Source organism: Myxocyprinus asiaticus, chromosome 23 (genome assembly GCF_019703515.2).
Source record: "Myxocyprinus asiaticus isolate MX2 ecotype Aquarium Trade chromosome 23, UBuf_Myxa_2, whole genome shotgun sequence".
Classification (NCBI taxonomy): domain Eukaryota; kingdom Metazoa; phylum Chordata; class Actinopteri; order Cypriniformes; family Catostomidae; genus Myxocyprinus; species Myxocyprinus asiaticus.
The window spans coordinates 22,529,264-22,553,458 of NC_059366.1; the positions used below are offsets into that span (position 1 = coordinate 22,529,264).

The 24,195-nt window shown below is 38.4% G+C and overlaps 1 protein-coding gene across 5 annotated transcripts; it reads left to right on the top strand.

The window, feature by feature from the left end:
• Nucleotides 1-3: 3 nt before the first annotated feature.
• LOC127414194 (neurotrypsin-like) lies at nucleotides 4-22,780 on the top strand. Of its 5 annotated transcripts, XM_051652024.1 has the most exons (15): nucleotides 90-1,275; nucleotides 2,930-2,999; nucleotides 3,150-3,192; nucleotides 7,029-7,271; nucleotides 11,439-11,577; nucleotides 11,671-11,849; nucleotides 12,946-13,093; nucleotides 16,340-16,518; nucleotides 16,683-16,824; nucleotides 17,221-17,435; nucleotides 18,485-18,626; nucleotides 18,726-18,992; nucleotides 21,340-21,462; nucleotides 21,663-21,943; nucleotides 22,049-22,780. In XM_051652024.1, exons 4-15 carry the CDS (start codon nucleotides 7,139-7,141, stop codon nucleotides 22,366-22,368), a joined length of 2,268 nt encoding a protein of 755 aa, XP_051507984.1. In that variant the 5' UTR covers nucleotides 90-1,275; nucleotides 2,930-2,999; nucleotides 3,150-3,192; nucleotides 7,029-7,138; the 3' UTR covers nucleotides 22,369-22,780. The 5 variants fall into 5 exon arrangements, with proteins under 5 accessions (XP_051507982.1, XP_051507984.1, XP_051507981.1 ...); XM_051652022.1 differs by lacking the exon at nucleotides 2,930-2,999 and having other exon boundaries at nucleotides 4-1,275; XM_051652021.1 differs by having other exon boundaries at nucleotides 2,930-3,192.
• The last annotated feature ends 1,415 nt before the right edge of the window (nucleotides 22,781-24,195 follow it).

Sequence of the window (24,195 nt, forward strand, 5' to 3'; positions counted from 1 at the left end):
GTGCAGTGAGTTAACGTTTTTTGTTGTCTGAAACCTCGCTTAACATTAATGCAATTTAACAATGGCCATTTCGTATTTCTATAACTGCTGATCTCCTGGGATTTTCACCCAAGACAGTCTCTTGAATTTACTCCGAATGGTGCCAAAAACAAAAAAACATCCAGTGAGCTGCAGTTCTGTGGACGGAAATGCCTTGTTGATGAGAGAGGTCAACAGAGAATGGCCAGACTGGTTCGAACTGACAAAGTCTATGGCAACTCAGATAACCACTCTGTACAATTGTGGTGAGAAGAATATCATCTCAGAATGCTACTCTGAGATGTGGGTTGGCGCTGTTTTAGCGGCATGAGGGGGACCTTCACAATATTAGGCAGGTGGTTTTAATGTTGTGGCTGATCGGTGTATGTGTAAACATGATAATAGTGTGTTAAAATCACTTATTAAGCTTGTAAAGTTGTATCCAGTAGGCTATTACAACTTCGTTGTCATGAAGACGTAAGGTAAACTCTGGAATCTGAAAAAATGCCGTAACCTCGGTAAATCCCCAATTATATCACACTAAAATAATGTTAATACAAATCGTTTTCGTCTTGTGGCTTTACTTTTGTAACGGTGTGTTTTCTAACGTTTATGGACTGGCCCTATTCGCCTCTATTGTAGTTGCCTTCGTGTAAACGTGATTTTTGCCTTTTATTTTTAATTAACGAGGGACTTGTATGTGCTTGTTGTTTGAACCCGGAATATTCCTTTATATTTGTATACATTTAGGAGTAAATATTTAATATAACAATTTACTATGACTCTTAAATAGGCCTATTGCATATATCAAAATGTAAATATTAATAAATATAAATGCTGGGTGGTCACCTCGCCGTGCATGCATAGTGCTCCATAAATGTTTATTTTGCATAATCGTCCGTATAGCGTCTGGTCTGTGGGCTGCTGGAGCGGCGGTGTCTTTTTTTCAGGATCACCTCCTTTCCTCAGTCAGACCCCAGCATGAGAGGGGTGTCAGTCGTTTCGTCGGAGTTTTAGAAGTTAAGATTATATTATGTCTCATCATTTCATCTGTTCTTTCTTTTGTAACACCAATTTATAAAACACGTCGAGGCGAGAAGGCATCACGCATTCACTGTATGAAGGTGAATTTGGAACCGTGGACAGCGATAATGATGGGACAGTTGTGCGGGATGTATTGCCAATGACAAGATGGATATCAGTGGGACTCTCTCTATCGCTACTGTCTTTCATTTCTCTATCTGTGTCTATGGCGAGGTATGTAAAACTCAGTTTACTCTGTTGACAGAAGTGTGTGTATGTTTTTCTCGGCTCAAACAGTCAAACTGGTTGTGATTTATTTGAAGGAGTTTAGGCTTTGCAGGCGGCACAAGCTTGCTGACAAATGTGATACATGACTAAATTTATTTTTACATTCTCTTCCTGTGAAATAATAGTGCGAGTAAAAGCTGACTTGCGAAATGTCCCATCATGTAGCTTACTCATTCTGCATGTGTATTCAATTTTAAAGATGACAATGCTTTTAGCTTCAGTAGACACGTCGTGTGTGAAGTAAAAGTGTTTTGGTATTCTTTCTTACAGTAGGCATTAGTCTCATGAGGTCTTTGTTCATTTTCTGTGGTGTACAGAGAAGTGGACTTTGCCCCGATATTTTTTATATTTCTGCTTATAAAGAGCCATGCAGATGCATTTAATCCGCGTCCATACAGTTGAATGTTGCATTGATTGATATTATATAGGCTAGCCTATAGATTAGAATTCTTGATTATTCCCTTGGTATTTTGTATTTATATACAATATTTATAAAACTGAATATATTTATGAAAAAACCTACCTTAACTACCCTGCAAGACTTCGACATATGCTAAACGTTTACATACAGTGCAGTCGAACATCAGTCTTTTTCAAAACCGGTAAAGTGTGGCATGCAAACTTGAAGCCTGAAAGGAATAGTTCACACAAATTAAAATCCTCTCATCATCACTTACTCACCTTCATGCCGTCCCAGATGTACATGACTTTTTTCATCTGCTGAACACAATCGAAGATTTTTAGGAAAATATCTCAGCTCTGTTGGTCCATTCAAGTGAATGTGACTAAAACTTTCAAACTCCAAAAAGCACATACATGCAGCATAAAAGTAATCTATATGACTCCAGTGGTTAAACTCATGTCTTCAGAAGTGATATGATACTGTAGGCGTGGGTAAAAAAAAAAAACCCAGATCAATATTTAAGTCCTTTTTTACTATAAATGTCCACTTTCACCAGCTGTTCTAAGAGCTCTCGCCTCACTTAAGAGCCATTCTTCTTTAGTTTTTGGTGATTCGCATTCGTCGTGCATATCGCCACCTACTGGGCAAGGAGGAGAAATTATAGTAAAAAGTACTAAAATATTGATCTGTTTCTCACCCACACCTATCATATCACTTCTAAAGATATGGATTAAACCACTGGAGTCATATGGATTAATTTTATGCTGCCTTTTATGTGCTTTTTGGAGCTTCAAAGTTGTTGCCACCATTCACTTGCATTGAATGGACCAACAGAACTGAGATATTCTTCTAAAAATATTTTGTGTGTGGGGGGGATGGCATGAGGACGAGTAAATGATGAGAGAATTTTCATTTTTGGGTGAACTATTTCTTTAAGGTTTGAGGAACTTTTATTACATGACGTGCCAAAAGTAGAATGCTCACATTTTAAGCAATGACGCTGCATACTGAAGCTACGGGACTGTTGTCATGGTGTGAGATCAGGGTAATGCTCATTCCCTTCATCACACCCAGCTCACTGTAGCAGTAATGTCTTGATGGTCATGAAAACATGCTTTGATCTCAGTTGAAGTACAACTATAGCAAAGCTGCTCTTTATTAACGTGTGTCTTTATGTGACATTTCCCTGTCGTAAAGCAATGGATACCTTTGATAGCCTTCCACTGAGGAGAAAGCCCTCCAGGCTGGCGGCTGTAAATCAGATAACGTATACAAACAAAACTGAAAAAAAGATGATGATTATTCTATCATGGTACATGTCCGAAAAACAAATAAACATTGGCATAGTAGTGGCAGTACCATAGTTGATACTCTTTTGAAAAGAAGTGAGCTGATTTTTGTTTTCTTGTCTTCAAAGGCAGGACCAAACATAGTCATCCTGAATACACTGCAGAGCTCAGGTAGGTACTCAGAGATGAGTCTGTCTGTGTATTTCAATATTTGTTAGAGGTTAAATGAAGGTTCAAGCTGGAATCCTGACACTATCCGTCTAGAATTTCCTTTGTCTTTCCTATCTTTCAGTAATTCCCAAGAATTGGTCATGTACCAGCATCTCTTTTGTATGATAATTCGCTTGGAAAATTAAATTATGCCACTTAATTCAGGCACGTACTCAATATTGGTTGTGGCTGAAATGTCACTGTATTTTGTTCTGGTGAAAAGCATCTCTGTCAATGCCAAAGACCACATCCGTGCTTGGCACTATATCTATCTAGCATTTACTGATGCAAAGCCACTCTGCTGTCAGAAGAAGTTGATGGTTCCCTACGGCAGAGTTAAAGAAATACTCAACCGCAACAATCGCTCAGACAAGATTGCTGCAGGGAGTAACACAATATTCAATTTGCATGTAATATGACCTAAGCACAAACACTCACTGATGATAGTGAATGGATGTGAAACAACTGTGGCATTGATGGATTCTGAAGAGTAGCTAACTTGATATTGAAAATGTCACTATTTGTATATATTTCATGTGTCATACTCTTATTCCATGAACTTTATTGCTTTCCTTGCCTTCCAAGCCTGGACAGGTTTGTGAGCTTACATCCTTAGGGCAGGACGCTAAGACACACTCAGCCTTTCCATAGAACCCTCAACCTACTCCCAGTTCATGCTGGGGCAGTGTGAGATTCTTCTAGGATTGCCTCATCAGTAGATTAATTTTACATAGGCCAGTTGTGATATTCACCAGCCTCTCAAATATTTAGTCCCTTGTGATATTGTGATATCAGGAGTCTTGTTGGTAGTCAATAACCGTAATAACATGGGAAATATGAGTGGAACTTTACCCTGATACTATTTCAGCAAACTGCTTTATGTACACACCAATGTACAGCAAAGAACCTGAGCTGTCACGCGTTTCAGTATGAGCAAGACAATATTTGGCTGTGCTGAACTATTAACCTATGATTGTACAAGAATGGAAAGTATATGTAATGCCTAAACAAGTTTTTGAAACTGTTAGAGGTGTGCTGGGCTTATTTACAGTCGTAATGGTGTACAGAAGGCCAGCCAGTCTTCCTAAAGCCATTAAAAGAAACACAAACGATTCAATCTTTTCTCCATTGCTCTTGTTTTCTGCTCATAGACTTCTGCTGTAGGTTAATTTAGTTTACACATTATTATCCATTCAGTTTGCCATAGAATGGACATTTTCCTTTGACACTGGCCTAAATAAATATCAAACAATATATTTATTACATATGATTAAACAGACGTGGGTTTAAAACTACAAATAGACTTTAAAATGACAAAATAACACCAAACCATCATGGACACCCTTTTGATATTATTATTATACTGTAGCTCATAAACGATGATATAATGAAAAGTTTTTTTTGTTTTGTTTTTTCATTTCATAAATGTCAAATACCCAAGGCATCCTCTTCTGCACACTTTTCTTGATTTAAATAAAGACAATCATAATGGATGGAGTTTTAAAAACAGCTCACATTGGAGAGAAATCCAATACAATTCTCTGATGATAAACATGCAGTGCTTTTTTAATAAGATGTGAAATTATACTGCGTCAGGTTTCTTTCAGTGTTTGTTTACAAGTATAGTATATTTGGAATAATATAGACAGAAGAGGAGGCCTTAATAGAGTTTCCTGGGCTAGAATGGTTTTGCTTCTGCTGTAATATTCTTAGCCATTCAGGATGGCTTTCTCTCCATCACTCTAGTGCCAGCTAACTAAGTCTATCTTAAAGTAATCTAAACAAGCAGAGATAGGGTTGGCCTAAGTGTCCGCTGGGTGTAAATTTGTAAGCGCATGCTCGCAGGTGTGAGTACTTTTCTGGCATTACCTCTGTATGCATTTTGGCTTATAAAGCTCTGGATATGTGATGAGAGGCATGTACAGGGGGCTTTATGAAGGTGGGAGACGTTCTCAACTCTCTCTCTCTCTCTCTCTCTCTCTCACACTCTCTCACTCACTCACTCAGGGTTTAACACCTAGCCTGGCTACTGTTTGATCCAGCACAATACAACCTGATACCATGCCCATAAAATCTTACAAGCTCTTATTTCACAAAAACATCAGACGAACATTCATGACATTCATTTGTTTTCATTTATTTGTTGTGGAGTACTTTGCCTTTCTGTACAATTTTGGTTTCTTGCCTGGATTAATTTTCAGTTTAATAAAAAATTATATGCTTTTTTTTATTATTATATTTTATTTATTGAATTATATTATTTTAGCAAATCTCTAATTCCCTTAAAGGAATATTCTGGGGTCAATATAATTTAAGATCAATCATCAGCATTTGTGGCATAATGTTGATTACCAAAAAAAAAAAATAAAAAAATACAATAAAATAGACTTTTCTTTTGAAAAAAAAAAATAGAAACATCTGAGTTACAGTGAGGCACTTACAATGGAAGTGAATGGGGCCAATCCGTAAACATTAACATACTCACTGTTTCAAAGGTATAGCCACAAGACCTAAACAATATGCATGTTAACATGATTTTAGTGTGATAAATCGCTTGCTAACCTTTTCTCTGTTAAGTTATGTCCAATTTTTCAGCTTCGTTGCCATGACGACTTAATATCATAAATCCTTTAATCCTGCAAATATTGCGATTTAAACAACTTTACATCTCAAATAATAAACAAGTTTTAACAGAATAATTAATGTATGTGCTTTTATATAATTATAAGCTTCACATTTCTACCCTCCAACAATTGGCCCCATTCACTTCTATTGTAAGTGTTTCAGTGTAACTTCAATTTTCCCTTTTTTTTTAAAATAAAAAATATGGATGCATTGAAATACATTTTTGTGGTACTCAACATTATGCCAAAAATTATGTCAATTGAACTTAACCTTTACTGAACCCAGAATATTGCTTTAAAAACACCACCTATGCTTACTCTTTAAAACCTTAGATCATTCCCCTTTTAAAAGGCTACTACAACACAAAAAAAGGGACTTCTTGTATTTTAGCATTCTTCTGTTGTCTGGGTGGATGGATTTAACATCCGTATCTCATCTGAAAATACGTAAATGTTCAATAGACCTTGAACTCTTGTTAAGCTTGCTCTATGACAGGGCACAAAGACCAGAACTTCCTCCTCTCCATTCACATTTTTAGACATGCAAAAAACAGACTGGCAGTATATGGGGAACAGCATTAGACTTAATTTACTATGTTGTGAATGCTGAACGAATTGTTGTCAGCCCAAACTGTTTTTGGCTGCCCGCTAAACATCAACTTTATGAGAGAATGCTCTCTTGCAGAAGATTTGAATAAAGCACATAATATGGTCTCCATTTTTGTTTAGTTTAATGATTTCAAGGTTTTGATAAGAATCATTTGCAAGAACGATTCTTCCTCTTGATTATTTTACTTACTGATGCATGCAAGTAAAAGGACAGTAGCAAATCAGAATAATTTCATAATGCTGATATTTTTTGTGTTCTTGTTTGTAAACCATACACACACACAGGTCTTGCAGTCTCCAGCAGTGCTGCACCCTCTGCGCCCAGAGAGACTATAGGGGTTTTGACTAAAAGAATGACAGTTAAAATGGGAGAAATCTAATAAGAGCAACTTAGCTTTAGAACACCTGCAGATTTGACATGACGGATACCCCTGTCGTTTTAGTCCATGCTTTTAAATGTATTCATGCCAAAGTAGTTTTTCATTGGTGGCAATAAAAGTTGTCTTTGTTATGCCCTTTCAGTTTAACTGATAAACTGTGTATGTATGTGTGTGTTTGTCATAGTCCCTCTGTCCTGCTCTGAGGGTTTCACTGAGCTGGGTTATTACAATGGATCTGTGTCTCAGACGGATTCTGGCTCTTCCTGTCTTAAATGGACTGATTTTCCAGACTACATGCTGCAATACCCCAATCGTGGGCTGGGTGACCACAACTACTGTAGAAACCCTGACCGTGAGTCCAACCCCTGGTGCTTCTTCAGACAGAGGTCAGGAGCCATCGGGTGGGCCTACTGCGACTGCAACCAGGGTGAGTCCTCCTTTGTGGCTTTCCACATTTTAGATATTTTACAAAAGATTTACTTTCAATTTAAAGCTGAAGTGCATAATTTCTGAGCCTTTAGCAAAAGCCCCCCTGTCTACCATTGGTCAGAGATGAACGAAAGCCATTGACAAGTCAACCAACAGCTTAAAAAAGTGATCTTGTAGTTATCATTACGTGTGGCTCTAGTCTAGACTCATTTGACCTATGCAAGTTGTTATTGCACTGGCCGTGGTGTTTGTTTATTTGTTTAAAGGGGTCATGATATGCCTTTTTTATTATTTTAATACTGTATGTTCCTTGAGGTTCACTTATAAAAATAAGTAAAAATAAGTTTTTTTTTTTTTTTTAAAGTAAAGCTTCTCCTTGTAAACATCCACTATTATGATTGGCTCTCTGCTCTTGACTGACCTGCTATTTCCTCGCCATATCACTGCTCACCACTACTGGGTGGGCTACGGATGTGATAAGGCAAAGTTGTCATTGATGTGTTGTTGTGGAGGCGGCCAAATACAAATGTTTACCACAGTGTGACATCACAATGTGGAGGAAGAATAGAACCAGTCGTTTTGGCAGCTTGGTTTCAACAAATGCTCTTTTTGCATGGAGAACAAAGTTTTGAAATCTGAAACTTACAGTATGTTTTTATAGTACAATGTCATTCCTCATGTCATGGCCCCTTTAAGTTTGTGTCTATTGGTGTCATAACTGTCATAGATTATTGTAGGTGTTTTTGTACAGGAAACTAGGTTACATTAATGTGCCCTTCAAGTGGAGTCGGATATATCGTAATTACGAGTTTCAAACAAATGAATAATCAAGCGAAGCTGTATTAACGAGTGAGAAACTGAGAACTCTAGATGATACCCAAGTTTCCAAGCTGGGACATCGGAAAGGGCATGTCGACATGAAAGATGATGGAAAGCAATGATTTTGCTGATATTTCAACTTCTGTACTTTATTTCAACAATATTAGTTTGTTATACAGTTTATGACAGTCAACTAATGACTCTGACCTTTCTCGGTTTGATAAGAAAATTAATTAATAATTTCATACCATACATTAATAAATCATGCATGTTGTGTATAAGTGATGCAGGTTTATTCACTCACAGTAACAACAAAAAAATAGCTTTTGCTGTCGATAATTGCATATTTGTTTATGTTTGGCTTCTTCTGTATTTTGTTTCCCACTTGAATGCGTGACAAGTAGCTGTAACAAATGCCCAACTCGGAGTTACAAGCTTCTCACATCCACTTGAAGGGAGCATACTTACTGCCAGGGGCGTCATGTACCTATTTCTTTTGAGGGGGCACCAAGGTCCATGTTTAGTGTACAGTAAGTGATAGGCAAGAAAAGAAAAACACCTAACAAAATGTAATAAATAAAATGGTTTACATTTCTCCAAGAGAGAGTTATTTCTCCATAAGATAGTTTTACCATGAATAGAACTCTGCCAAAATGTGAAATTGCTCACTCGTTCACTATTATCTATTGTGATTGTCACACAATGCACTATATAGGAAATAGGAAGCGATCACAGAAATATTATAGATCAGTGGGAGTGATCAATTAGATCAGACTGTGCTTAACACTGGGTTCACACATTCTCCATGAGCGTGGTGGTCACGTTGGACGTTCACATTGGCCGCGTCTCTTCTGCGAGAAACAGCAGCGCCTATGTGCAGACAATAAAGTTATCTATGGGGCCAATTTTTTTCTTTAATAAGGTTGTAATAAGCTGAGGTTATTGCTGCTTCAAAGACAACAGTGGGCAGTCACTTGCACTTAATCTTTATCAGCACACTTGGTTGTGATTAGTTACTGTTTTGTCTAAACTGAACACCTATATACACAGAATGGCAAAAGGTCCGGCAGTTTATTAATTCTTTCCTTTATTAAGTTATTTTATTGAGTTTACTTGCATGCAGACATTCAAATTGTAGTGTTCTATAGGTTCGGTTTCAATAAGTTTGATTTGCTTTTGTGTCTTTCCTATAATCTCTTGATTATTTTAGTGTTGTACTGCACCCAGAGCCGCTGAGCTCAGCGTGAGCCATGCTGCAAAATTAGGCCCAACGGCAAAAGTATCCGCTCACTGCTGCGTCTGGGACACTTCTGGGATGCGTCACTCGCAACTCGCGCTTGCAGTGCAAACGTGTCAACAGTGTCATCTGTTATTATGGGTGCCGAAACGAAACACGGCGCTCACGCCCCGTTCACGGAGGATGTGTGAACCCGGCTTCAGGGAACTGAATAAATACAATTTGAATCTCTGTGAGATGGTCAATGACATGCAGCAGTCGCAAAAATATACATATTTTTATCTTGCCCAGTGTGTGCTGTAAGCAGTGATAAAGTCTCGTGAACATAAGCTCTGCTGCTTCAATTTGTTCAGCTGCCTGGTGCTTTTCTCCCATGGAAAATACGGGCATGACATCCACAGTTTGTCTTTCAGTGAGCTAGCAGCAGTCAAGGATTCTGTCTGTTCTCTCTTTTTATTGTCCTCTATTTAGCTTGTCTATGCTTTTATTAACAAATCATCAATCAGATTCATGTCACATACAATAGTGTGTGCATTTGCGCTGTTTCTCTTGCCTCCATTTGGAAAGTGTCTGTTCAGTCTCTGTATCTCTTTGTGCTGCTCTGTCATCGTCTATCTGTGTCTGCAGTTGTATACGAAGCTGGTGCTGACATCTGTTTGCCTTATCTGTGTGAGCTATGCTTATCTTTGCCTGCCTCACTCCTCATACTTTTCCCTTTTGGTGTAATAATATTAAACACGCTTACAGACTCAAGTGATTAGCGTGTGTATACTGTCTATAAATTCATGTCTTTAAGCATTACATGTGGCAGCAACATATTAAAGGTTCTGGAAGCGATTTTAACCGTTCTGGATCTTCCACCAGACTAACTGTTGAATTAGCCACTCCCCCTCTTTCCAAAACCACACACTCCAAAGACATGTGCACACACACAAAAACTAGAGATCATTGTGTTGGAGCAAATTGAGTGTGATGGGTCCTCCTGAGCATTTTGCTGTCCGACACTGAGTGTTTTGAAGGAGCAGAACACTGTACCAACACTTATATGGGCATATATGGGCTGCCTCAAGAACGTGCACAATGATTGACAGGCAGAAAATCTTCTGATCGGCTAAACAAATGATCTGACCGCAGCCCGAGGACATCTTTTCTCCCACTGTTTGCCAAGCCTAGGGCTGTTACAGAGACTGATGTGATATTTCATGGTACCTATTTCAGAGATATCTTATAGGTATAGGTAATCGGGACGTTTTCTGCCTGACATAAAATAAAAAATAAAAAATAAAAAAATTTTACAGCACCTTTAATTTGCTTCATTTAAGTTTTTAACTATAGTGCAAGACACTGACTCAAGTCTTTTGAATCCATTCAGCAAAGAGATTCTTTCAGATTCGTTTACTCAGCATGTTTACATGCACATTAAATTTTTGATTTCAGGTGGACTAGGCTATAACAATAATTTGTCTTTTTTTGTCCGACTGAAATCATACCAGTCTGATTTTTGCTAAATCGGACTAACAGACCTAGATAATGCTCGGCTTCATCCTGCATGTATACACGTTAATCATACAAGTTAATTGAAGCACAATCAGCTGCATCGTGCGCATGCTCCGAAAGACAGTGGTGATGTGCAACTTTTATCACTACACGGACAGACGAAAAACAAGGAATGGCAAACTTTTGAAAAAAGTCACCAAAAAACTAGAAAATATTTGATTACATATTGTGTCATGTATTCTTGGACAGATGAAAACTGTAGCTCGACTACACTGTAGTCGCTAGTTCGATTGTAGTTGAAACATTCAGTAGATTACTTTACACCAGTAGGTTGCGACAAATGTGTGTAATGTATTGTGTAATGAGTCATTAAATCATTGATTCAACTGATTCGTCAAAAAACACAGTCATTTACGAGCGAAACATTGGAAGAGAGCGAGCACGATTCATTTACTTCAAAGAGTTGTACAAAAACATAGAATTTATCTTGTGCTAGGATATTTAGACCAAGATACTTTTTAGGAATATGATTTTTTGCAGTGTTGCAGTTTTTCAAGATTTAAATGACTGAATACATTTGATTTTGCATGTATTCCCCACTCGTCTTTCCAGGTGCAGCACGGTTGGTGGGGGGTTTGTCCAATAAGAGTGGCCGTCTCGAGGTGTACCTGAATGGCCAATGGGGAGCAGTGTGTGACACCCACCTGAGTGACCGAGATGCCAGTGTAATCTGTCGACAACTGAGGCTCGGGTATGAGCTGCAAACACTATTCATTATCAGCTAGAGGCTTTTACCTGATTAACACATAGTTGATGGTATCTTTTACCTGCTAATATCATACAGTGAAATCGGCACTGCACTTCGGCACTCCTACTTTGGACCTGGTTCTGGCCTCTTCCACTTTGAACGTCTTGGCTGCCATGGCAATGAAAATTCTCTGCTGGAGTGCCGGAGACGGAAATATGTCTCTGCCGACTGTAACCATGGCAATGAGGCTGGAGTGGTGTGTGCTGTACCTAAGGGTACGTTTGTTTTATTTGTGTTATGATTATTATTCCTGTGTCTTTATTTACCCACTCTGCCAAGAATATATTAGTATTGCATTTCTTTCTTATGGTTTATGCTTATTAATTGTAGCCCCCCAAAAATGTTGGACACTTAAAATGTATATAAAACCAAGTGGAATCTGCAAACAAACAGTGCCAGACCTTTTCTCAGAACTAATGTTATTGTTTGGAGCCATTTTTGCAATTATTCTTTCCAGCTGGTCCCAAGGTGATTTTTAGTGGATGTATGAAGTCTGTTCCCCTCAAATTCACACAGTTGTCCAAGCAGAGTAACCACATTTGTAGTTCATCACATTACCTATGGACATGTACTAAATTAAGTGTACAGATTTTTGGGGCCACTGTATATTGTGTTTGTCAGAGGAGACATACACTGACATATTTACAGTATATTGAAAAATGCATATTTAAGTTGGGAGAATTAAGCAGACTGAAGAAATTCTCTCAAGTCAGGAAAAGTTATCTTTGTCACATGTTCTCATTTTCACTGCTCAGAGTTACACCTTATAACCAACAGCTGAGCTTCTTGTATCTGGTCAGACTACTTCTATGTCTATCATTGCAACAGAGTGGACATGTCTTCTGTGGAGCTAAATGAAGACAGAAAATATCAACACTGCTCGTGTGTGTGTGTGTGTGTGTGTGTGTGTGTGTGTGTGTGTGTGTGTGTGTGTGTAGTGGGATGTAGCTGGAGCTTCTGGAAGAGGGTCAGGTATATTTAGAGAGAGCTGTGAATTATTCACACAGAAACATTAGGAAGGAGAAAGCAATCTGAGAGCCCTGGGGGTTTGCCAAGGGTCCTTATACATGTCCCCATCCTTTACCACACACATACACGCATACATCTGCCTTACCTTTCATATCTTTTTGCCATACATGCAAGACCTAAAAGGGATTCCCTTCTGATGTGTATAGCTTCTGCTGTGATTATAGTGTGACATCTCCTGTAATAGATGTTATACTAAGAACTTTGTTCATCTTTTAATAATTCATCAATCTCCACTTCAGTTTTTACTGAGTGAATTTCAATTGATTAAAGTGTTTTGTTTAGGCAATGGTGCCCCCCTAAGGCTTGTGGGAGGACTTGAGGATTTTGAGGGGCGTGTGGAGGTGTATCATAACGGGAGATGGGGAACTATCTGTGATGACGAATGGGATGATATTGATGCTGAAGTGGTCTGTAGACAGTTGAGATGGGGGTAAGCAATATGAACATGTCTTCATATGTATGTTTTATACCATTAAAGGTTCACACAAACATTTTAATTCATTTACTACAGGTGCATCTCAATAAATTAGAATGTCGTGGAAAAGTTCATTTATTTCAGTAGTTCAACTCAAATTGTGAAACTCGTGTATTAAATAAATTCAATGCACACAGACTGAAGTAGTTTAAGTCTTTGGTTCTTTTAATTGTGATGATTTTGGCTCACATTTAACAAAAACCCACCAATTCACTATCTCAAAAAATTAGAATACATCATAAGACCAATAAAAAAAACATTTTTAGTGAATTGTTGGCCTTCTGAAAAGTATGTTCATTTACTGTATATGTACTCAATACTTGGTAGGGGCTCCTTTTGCTTTAATTACTGCCTCAATTCGGCGTGGCATGGAGGTGATCAGTTTGTGGCACTGCTGAGGTGGTATGGAAGCCCAGGTTTCTTTGACAGTGGCCTTCAGCTCATCTGCATTTTTTGGTCTCTTGTTTCTCATTTTCCTCTTGACAATACCCCATAGATTCTCTATGGGGTTCAGGTCTGGTGAGTTTGCTGGCCAGTCAAGCACACCAACACCATGGTCATTTAACCAACTTTTGGTGCTTTTGGCAGTGTGGGCAGGTGCCAAATCCTGCTGGAAAATGAAATCAGCATCTTTCAGCAGAAGGAAGCATGAAGTGCTCCAAAATTTCTTGGCAAATGGGTGCAGTGACTTTGGTTTTCAAAAAACACAATGGACCAACACCAGCAGATGACATTGCACCCCAAATCATCACAGACTGTGGAAACTTAACACTGGACTTCAAGCAACTTGGGCTATGAGCTTCTCCACCCTTCCTCCAGACTCTAGGACCTTGGTTTCCAAATGAAATACAAAACTTGCTCTCATCTGAAAAGAGGACTTTGGAACACTGGGCAACAGTCCAGTTCTTCTTCTCCTTAGCCCAGGTAAGACGCCTCTGACGTTGTCTGTGGTTCAGGAGTGGCTTAACAAGAGGAATACGACAACTGTAGCCAAATTCCTTGACACGTCTGTGTGGTGGCTCTTGATGCCTTGACCCCAGCCTCAGTCCATTCCTTGTGAAGTTCACCCAAATTCTTGAATCGATTTTGCTTGACAATCCTCATAAGGCTGCGGTTCTCTTGGTTGGTTGTGCATCTTTTTCTTCCACACTTTTTCCTTCCACTCAACTTTCTATTAACATGCTTGGATACAGCACTCTGTGAACAGCCAGCTTCTTTGGCAATGAATGTTTGTGGCTTACCCTCCTTGTGAAGGGTGTCAATGATTGTCTTCTGGACAACTGTCAGATCAGCAGTCTTCCCCATGATTGTGTAGCCTAGTGAACCAAACTGAGAGACCATTTTGAAGGCTCAGGAAACCTTTGCAGGTGTTTTGAGTTGATTAGCTGATCGGCATGTCACCATATTCAAATTTTTTGAGATAGTGAATTGGTGGGTTTTTGTTAAATGTGAGCCAAAATCATCACAATTAAAAGAACCAAAGACTTAAACTACTTCAGTCTGTGTGCATTTAATTTATTTAATACACGAGTTTCACAATTTGAGTTGAATTACTGAAATAAATGAACTTTTCCACGATATTCTAATTTATTGAGATGCACCTGTATTTACTCACCCTAATCGCGTAATATTGATTACTTTGATTTTATGGTGGTTGTATTTTGTATTTATTTATGTATTTATTTTAATAGTTTTTTGTCTTTTCCAAGCTTGACAGACTGGGATCACTATTCACTTTCATTATTGCATATAAACTCTGTGAAGACTTTTAAAAAATCCTTTTGTGTTCCACATAAGAATGAAAGTCATATGGGTTTAGAGCAAATTTTTGGGCATTTTTGGGTGAAATATTCATTTAATACAAGGAAATATACACTATGCCCATTGATCTTTTACAAGTTCTTCTAATCTATTTTATATGGTTTTATGCTTTATAAAGTGAGAATGTCATCAGATGTTACTGTGTGCTTTTTTTGTTTAGATGATATTTAGAAATGCTTTCCATAAATAATTTAGCTTAAAGGATTAGTTCACCCAAAAATGAAAATTATGTCATCATTTACTCACCCTCATGCTATCCCAGATGTGTATGACTTTCTTTCATCTGCTGAACTGAAATGAAGATTTTTAGAAGAATTTCTCAGCTGTTTTGGTCCATACAATGCAAGTGAATGAGTGACAAAATTTTGAAGCTCCAAAAATCACATAAGTCAGCATAAAAGTAATCCATAAGACTCTAGTGGTTAAATCAATGTCTTCAGGAGCGATATGATGGGTGTGGGTGAGAAACAGATCAATATTTAAGTATATTTTTACTATAAATTCTCCTCCCTGCACAGTCAGTCTCCACTTTCACATTCTTATTGTGTTTTTGGCGATTCACATCGTCATGCATATCACCACCTACTGGGCAGGGAGAAGAATTTCTTGGAAAAAATGACTTAAATATTGACATTGTTTAAATGTTTCTCACCCACACGTATCATTTCACTTCTGAAGATATGGATTAAAACTCTGGAGTCGTATGGATTACTTTTATGACGCTTTTATTTGCTTTGTGGAGCATCAAAATTTTGGCACCCATTCACTTGCATTGTATGGACCTACAGAGCTGAAATATTCTTCTAAAAATCATCATTTGTGTTCTGCAGAAGAAAGAAAGTCATACACATCTGGGATGGCATGAGGGTGAGTAAATGATGAGGGAATTTTCATTTTTGGGTGAACTATCCCTTTGAAGGATTTACCAGATCTGAGAGTTACTGTGGATGTAATGCACAAATCAGTTGGCTAAAAGGGCAGTCCTATTGTACACACACACACACACACACACACACACACACGCACACACCCTGTGAGTGAACTTTATTAATATTGATGAATGGAAGAAGTGCATGAATGATTAATGGGGTGCCAGGATTCACTCGGAGACACTGATTTGACCCTCCACCATCCCTTTAACACACTCCCTTCAGTTCTATTTTCTCTTGGGATTAGAGCAGTCCTAAACCATCATACACATACACAAATAAATCTAAATAAACTGCTGTGTTCACTTTCTACATTACCATACACTGTTTTAGTGTGGCAGTTCTATCCTGTTTTCAATCTGTCTATTTCCCTAATCTATATTCATAACAAATGTATCTACATTGTGGTTTTGATATTGGAATGAATCACAGGCAGTGCTTGTTTTTTCAGTGGTGTGCCAAAGGCATGGACATGGGCACACTTTGGGCAGGGCACTGGGCCTATATTCCTGGATGGGGTGCAATGCACAGGAAATGAGCTCTCTCTTGAGGAATGTCCTCATGCGCCTTGGGGCCGGCACAACTGTGACCACATGGAGGATGCCGGAGTGTCCTGCAACCCATATACAGGTGAAGATTAGAACTATGTCCGACAACAACATCAACATCCTTATTGATAACACATTGAAAATACTGTAGGGAGCAAAAGTCCTGCCCTGTTATCAGTTTTTTATTCTTTTTTTATGTTTTTGTGTTGATAAGTACATTGCTTAACAATGCTAATGCTGCTGTAGATGGAGTGTTACGTCTAGTGGGAGCTGATAGCCCGTGGGAAGGGCGCCTTGAGGTGTATCATGCTGGACAGTGGGGCACAGTGTGTGATGACAACTGGACTGGACGCCATGCCCAGGTGGTGTGTCGACAGCTGGGTTACCGGTAGGTTGTTTATTTTGCTTGGTGAATTGCATTTTTTTTATACACTACCAGTGAAATGTAGGACACACTTAATATATTTTTTTTATATACAAATTTTACAGATTTTAGCATAATCATAAAGATATCAGAATTATTAAAAAGCATAGGAATTAATATACAGTGACTTAATATACAGTGACTCAAAACTTGTTCAAAATGAGCTAACATGTTAGCTTCTTTAAAGTACCCCCCTTGGACTATCCATTCCAAGTCATCAAAATAAAATATAAATATAAGTATATATATTTTTAAAGTTTTTTTTATTTTTTGTTTCTTTCACTGCATAAGCTGACACAACATGACTTCACAGTTCAGGCTCTGTGATTTATTTCTGCAATACTATTATTTTTCCAACAGAGGGCGTGCTGAGCTGGTTCCAGATGGGATGTATGGTGAAGGCACAGGGCTGATCCTGCTGGATGAGGTGAAATGTGAAGGGGGTGAAAGCTCTCTGCTGGACTGTGCTCATGGTGAGTGGGGGCATCATGACTGCTCCCACAGTGAGGATGTGGGCATACGTTGTGCGAGAGAAGGAGAGTTCCTGGAAATTCCTGAAGTGCCTCCTGTCACAGGTGCATAAACCCTATGCAAACACTTTTATCCATTTTATTGACATAAAGAGTAACACGTTGTCCTAACCAGACATGATGCAATAAAGCAACAAGCAATAAATCGATTTCATGTTAATCTGTGTTCCTAACCAGCCTCGACAAGTGACGGGCAATAGAATGAATTGCACAGAAACTTTTAAGATATTTCTGCATTGTATTTCACCCTAAAATTAAAATAAAGTCTAATAAATATCTATCTGTCTATCTATCAGGCTGTCTGTCTATCTACAGTATCTTTCTGTCTGTCTGTCTGAATTTAATTTATTTTGATTTTAATTAAAAATATATATAATTGTGTGACAGAATGATTTTTATTACTAATTGTTATTATAGATTCTCATTACTGAGAAGTTGGGAGGAAAATATGCTAAATTGTATGCTTAATTGTAATGCATAATATTTAATGGTCCTAAAAATAGTCTTAATTTTTCATGCAAAATATGATTTCTTTCTTTTTTTTTTTTTTTTTTTTTTGTGAAATTTGACCTGGGCATTTCTTCAATGGATTCACCTATTGAGACTATTGTATTGTCACGCTGAGTAGATCCGGCCATGTTGAAATTGCATTTGTCCAAAATCCAGCTCCACATAGCTGTATGTCAAACATCAGAAATCAGCTTAGATTTTGTCACCTTGCACAGCATTTTTTGCTCTCAGTGTGAAAACAGGAATATTACTTTTTGCTGCATCGTGCCTTGTTAGGATGCATGTAAAAGTTAGTTGAATCCACCTTTAAGTAATTTATTTACTTAAAGAAAATTATTTTCCAAGTACTTTAGTAATTTATTGCTCTGATAAGAGCAATAAAGAAGTGATTTGATGCTAAATGGCAGCTTGGCAGCTTCTTATTTTCTCTATTCTGAATCAGTTTAGCCAATTAAATTAAAAAAGCCAATAATTTTAACTAAAAAATTCAACTGATTTCATTCTATGTTCTATGTTCTATATTTAAATGTTCACCACTTGTCCAAATCTTTACTATACTGTTTCTAGCTATACTGTGTTTCCAGGTCCCTTGGTAAGGCTGGTGGATGGCGAGAGCCGTAAGGAGGGCCGTGTGGAGGTGTTTATTAACGGCGAGTGGGGCAGTGTGTGTGACGATGGTTGGGATGACATCAATGCAGGCATAGTCTGCAAACAACTAGGATTCATGTAAGCATGTTTCATGTGATCATACAAGAGGAAGAAGACACTTATGAAACCTACAGACACAATTAATTTGTTCCTCTCTCCCATACTTTTCAATATCAGTGGTGCTTCCAAGGCCCGTTCCATGGCTTATTTCGGTGAGGGCCAGGGACCAATCCATCTGGATAATGTGAAGTGTGCTGGGACAGAGGCTTCGCTGGGTGAGTGTTCAGCTCTAGGCTCAGATGCCCATGATTGCAGACACAGTGAAGATGCAGGCGTCATCTGTGACTACATTACTGAGCCCATGAAAAAACAGCAAGAATGTGGTCTGAGACCCAACACACAAAGACGGCGAAGAAGGATCATTGGAGGAGACAAGTCTCTACGGTAATGAAATTTAAATATACTGCTAACAATAATCTGTATTTTTGTCTTGTCATGCTGTCCTTAAAATCCTTAAAATAAGAGAAATTTGGGGGGCATGGGTATCTCAGCGAGTATTGACGCTGACTACCACCCATGGAGTCATGAGTTCGAATCCAGGGCATGCTGAGTGACTCTAGCCAGGTCTCCTAAGCAACCAAATTGGCTGGTTGCTAGGGAGGGTAGAGTCACATGGGGTAACCTCCTTGTGATTGCGATTAGGGGTTCTCGCTCTCAGTGGGGCGCGTGGTAATTTTTGTGTGGATTGTGGAGAGTAGCATGAGCCTCCCGTGCTGTGAGTCTCCGCAGTGTCATGCACAGCGAGCCATGTGATAAGACGCGTGGATTGACTGTCTCAGAAGCGGAGGCAACTGAGACTTGTCCTCCGCCACCCGGATTGAAGTCAGTAACCGTGCCACCAAGAGAACCTACTAAGTAGTGGGAACTGGGCATTCCAAATTGGGAGAAAAGGGGATAAAAAATAAAAATAAAAAATAAGAGAAATTTACTTGAGAAGCAAAATGTAATTATGTATGACTTGCTTTAAGAGAATACATCTTATATTAAGTTGAATTTTCTGACCGCGTTGGCAAATTCCTGTTTTAAGCACCATCTCTGAAAATGTTAGTGGGTTAGTTTTATGCTTAAAGGGATAGATCACCCAAAAATGAAAATTCTCCCATCATTTACTCACCCTCATGCCATCCCAGATATGTATGACTTTCTTTCTTCTGCTGAACACAAATGAAGATTTTTAGAAGAATATCTCAGCTCTGTATGTCTATACAATGCAAGTGAACAGTGACCAAAACTTTGGAACTCCAAAAAGCACATAATGGCCACGTAAAGGTAATCAATAAGACTCCAGTGGTTTAATCAATGTCTCTGAAGCGTTTTGGGTGAAAACAGACCAAAATATAACTCCTTTTTCACTGTACATCTTGGCATTGCAGTCTCTAGGCACGATCATGATTTCAAGCTTGATTATATTTCCTAGTGCTTGACACATTTGCAGAGCACTAGATGGCGCTAGGAAGTGTAGTGTAGCTTACTTTTAATTGAAGTAAAACAATTGAAACAGGGGAAATATCTCATTATTAAATAAATATTTTTCTCCTAAATGCATTGGCCATAATTATTGGCACCCTTTTATTCAGTACTTTTTGCAACCTCCCTTTGCCAAGATGACAGTTCTGAATCTTCTCTTATAATGCCTAATGAGGTTGGAGAACATCTGGTAAGGGATCTGAGACCATTCGTCCATACAGAATCTCTACAGATCCTTCAAATTCAGAGGTCTATGTTGGTGGATTCTCCTCTACAGTTCACGCCACACATTTTCTATGGGGTTCAGGTCAGGGGACAGGGATGGCCATGGCAGAACCTTGATTTTGTGGTCAGTGAACCATCATTGTCCTGCTGGAAGATCCAACCAGGGCCCATTGTAAGCTTTCTGGCAGAGGCAGCCAGGTTTAGATTTTTTATCTGTTGGTATTTGATAGAGTCCATGATGCCATGTATCCGAACAAGATGTCCAGGACCTCTGGCAGAAAAACAACCCCACAACATTAAAGTTTGTGTAAATAGCATCTGTTGTTATTTGCACTTAGTGCAAATAGCCTTTTCCTTAAGATTTATTGTGAAAAGGAGTCATATTTTAAGCTGTTCACACCCAAAACCGATTAGATTGCTTCAGAAGGCATTGATTAAACTTATGGATTACCTTTATGCTGCCTTTATATTTTCAGTTTTGGGTGAACTTTCCTAACTAACTAAATTCAAGATGTTTTTTCTTAAAACAGGTCTTATGCTATTTTTCTTTCTCAAGTAGAAAGATAACCCTAAATAGATGGTTTCAGGTTGTTTCAATTATTTTGCTGGAAAACAAGACTAATTGAGAAAACACATTTTGATTTAATTTTAGAATCAGGGTTTACTTTTTACATTGTTTTTCACTCAACAATGTATTCAGTACTCTCGATATTTATTGTTTATTACTTACTGTGATATCTAGAGCCAGCTGCCATTGTTATTATATTATATTGCACTGTAATCCCAGGGGAACTCTACTGTATATACTGTACTTACTTACAGTTGCAATAGAAAGAATGACAATAAAGTTCATTTAATGTATTGCTGCATTAATTGTTTTATTCTTCACTGCAAAAGCTGTTTTCTCTCTTACAAGCCGGTGTGTTGATAGTGCAAACAGCAAATTAGGTTTGAGTAAAGAGCACATAGTGGCAATAACATTATTTTTTACATATGCATAATCTGAACAGTCCTAAAAGCATCTGTATTGGTCATGCAGGGGGGACTGGCCATGGCAAGTATCTCTATGGCTGAGGTCTCAATCAAAAGGCACCCATCCACTTTGTGGGGCAACTCTCATCAATTCTTGTTGGATTATTACTGCTGCTCATTGCTTCAAGAGGTGAGAGAGAGACTTTACTGCCATCTAGTGTCTATATAGAGAATAAATTTACACTGTTACAATGTACAGTATTTCATTCATATCAGATTTTTGGTGAACATGCTGTAGTTCATATTAAGTGCTCTTAATTTTTTTTACACATTTTGGACATCTGTTTTCTCGTTCCCTGTTTATTTTCTTTCCCCTTTTCTTTCTTTCAGGTTTGGCACAGATCCCTCCCGTTATGTGTTACGGCTTGGTGACTACCACACAGAGGAGAGGGACGACTTTGAGCGCACTCTTTCTCCCGAGCGTATCGTCATCCACAGGAAGTACCACAGCCAGGGTTGGGAGTATGATATTGCCTTGCTGAAGTTGAAGGGCACAGATGGGAAATGTGTGGCCTTTAACCCGCACACTAATGCAGTTTGCCTTCCAGCTCAGAGCAACAAAAGGGGGAAGAGGCCCATCGCTTGTGTTATTACTGGCTGGGGAATTACAGGTACTTCATATTTCTTAGGATATCATGGACCTTCAAGGGAGAGGATAAAAAGAAAAGAAAATATTCTAATGTAATTAATACCCCTTCTCATGTTGTGTCCATTAGGCTCTGAGTATTCCCGAACACTGTTGCAAGCCTGGGTTCCCATACTGCCCTCCTGGAAGTGTAAAAAACGCTATGGCAGTCGCTTCACCAGCCGCATGTTGTGTGCTGGCAGCTTATCAAACCATCGCCAGGTAGACAGTTGTCAGGGTGACAGTGGAGGGCCACTGGTGTGCCAGGGTGAAGGTGGGCACTGGATGCTCACAGGAATTATCTCTTGGGGTCACGGTTGTGGTGACCCCACCTATCCTGGTGTTTATACAAGGGTCAGCAGGTTCCTGAAGTGGATTGAGAAAGTCACCCAAAGCCCTGCCAAAGTGTGATGTTTCAGTGTTGACATTAAAGCCACTTAATACATTGTACTGGACAGTATATACATTATGTAATGCCTCTTAGGGTTCGCCAGCCGGCCAATAGCTGTAATGCTGGTTTGATCCCATTTTATGTGTTGCACATTTTACTACTTGCACCATGCCATTTTAATTCCATTTTTGTACACTTGAAGAAACATTCATGAAAGTGCACATGAATTTGAAGCCACAGATCTCAGAAGTGGGTGAGATGTTTTTGAGGGAGAGCTACATTAAAGGAATAGTTCACCCAAATTCTTTCTCTCATCATATACTCAGCCTTATGCCATCCCCGATGTGTATGACTTTCTTTCTTCTGCTGAACACAAATGAAGATTTTTAAAATATCTCAGCTCTGTTATGTGAATTGTGGCCAGAACTTTAAGCTCCAAAAAGGACATAAAGGCAGCATAAAAGTAATCCATATGACTCCAGTGGTTAAATTCATGTCTTCTGAAGTGATATATTATTAGGTGTGTATGAAAAACAGATGAATATTTAAGTCCTTTTTTACTATTAAGTCCTTTTTTCCTCCCTGCCCAGTAGATGGTGATATGCATGAAGAATGTGAGTCACCAAAAGAAGACGAATGTGAAAGTGAAGATTTATAAGAAAAAAGGACTTAAATATTGTTCTGTTTCTCACCCACAACAATCGCTTCAGAAGACATGGATTTAAACACTGGAGTCGTATGGATTACTTTCATGCTGCCTTTATATGCTTTTTTGACCTTCAAATTTCTGGCCACCATTCACTTGCATTGAATGTATCAACAGAGCTGAGAAATTCTTCTAAAAATCTCTGTTTGTGTATTGTAGAATAAAGAAAGTCATACACATCTGGGATGGCATGAGGGTGAGTAAATGATGAGAGAATTTTCATTTTTGGGTAAACTATCCCTTTAAGTGAACAGAGTTCTCATTTATTGAAAGGTCTTTGATGAGTAAGCTTTTGTAAATAAGTCATTTTGCACTAATCTTCATGCCATGTACAGTAAGTGGAAGTGGGGCGGGGAATGCCATTTTGGAAAATCTGTGTCAGAAAAATTTATTTTCATTTAATTTATACATGTGGGAGTGCAAAGATTGCACCCCCCCCCCCCAAGTATTCATTGCCCCAACCCAAAAAATGGTGTGATGATATCAATGTTGGATTAATATGAAGCACTGGACTGTTAACCAGCTTTGTTAGGCATGTGGTACATGCATAACACAGAGAAAATTGCAATCCCAACAGACTAACATCCAGGATAAAAGTCTTGCATATTAAACACAACCATGTTCTAAACCTAAAAGTACAACCAATAGTTCCAGAGAAAAAAATATAATGAGGGAGAATGGGCAAAAACCTGATGTAAGACATTATCAGTACATGCTGCTTAAAGTAAGAGATGGTGACCTGTCATCTGTTAACATACTTCTCAGCTGAAAGTGGCTTGAATTGTTATATTACATTGCTATTTGCTTCCTGCAATGTTAAACCTTTTCTGTATTCAGGCAATATGGTTGTGGTATTTATTTACATAACAAAAAGATTTTTTTCTTTTAATGACAAAAGAAATTAGGTGCATCAGTTGTGCTGTTAAATCTACTGTTTCGTTACAATCTAGAATAGCTGAAATAAGAGAGAAAGACAAGACCACCTTAGTGATTAGTAATGTTAAATGACATAATGTCATGTAAAACATGTTGACACATGTTGGAACAGTTCCTTGCAATCCCTGCTGTAAAAATGGCTGTTTAGCATTAAGCCAAATGTAGTCTTATTGCTCCAATGAATAAATAAATACAAAATTTGTGT

Bases quoted from the DNA above. Each gene is read 5' to 3' on its own strand.
- LOC127414194 (XM_051652021.1), top strand. From the start codon at position 3,042: ATGGTACATGTCCGAAAAACAAATAAACATTGGCATAGTAGTGGCAGT. The intron at 11,578-11,670 runs GTATGAGCTGCA...AATATCATACAG, and splicing joins TGTCGACAACTGAGGCTCGG to TGAAATCGGCACTGCACTTC. The intron at 16,825-17,220 runs GTAGGTTGTTTA...TTTTTCCAACAG, and splicing joins TGTCGACAGCTGGGTTACCG to AGGGCGTGCTGAGCTGGTTC.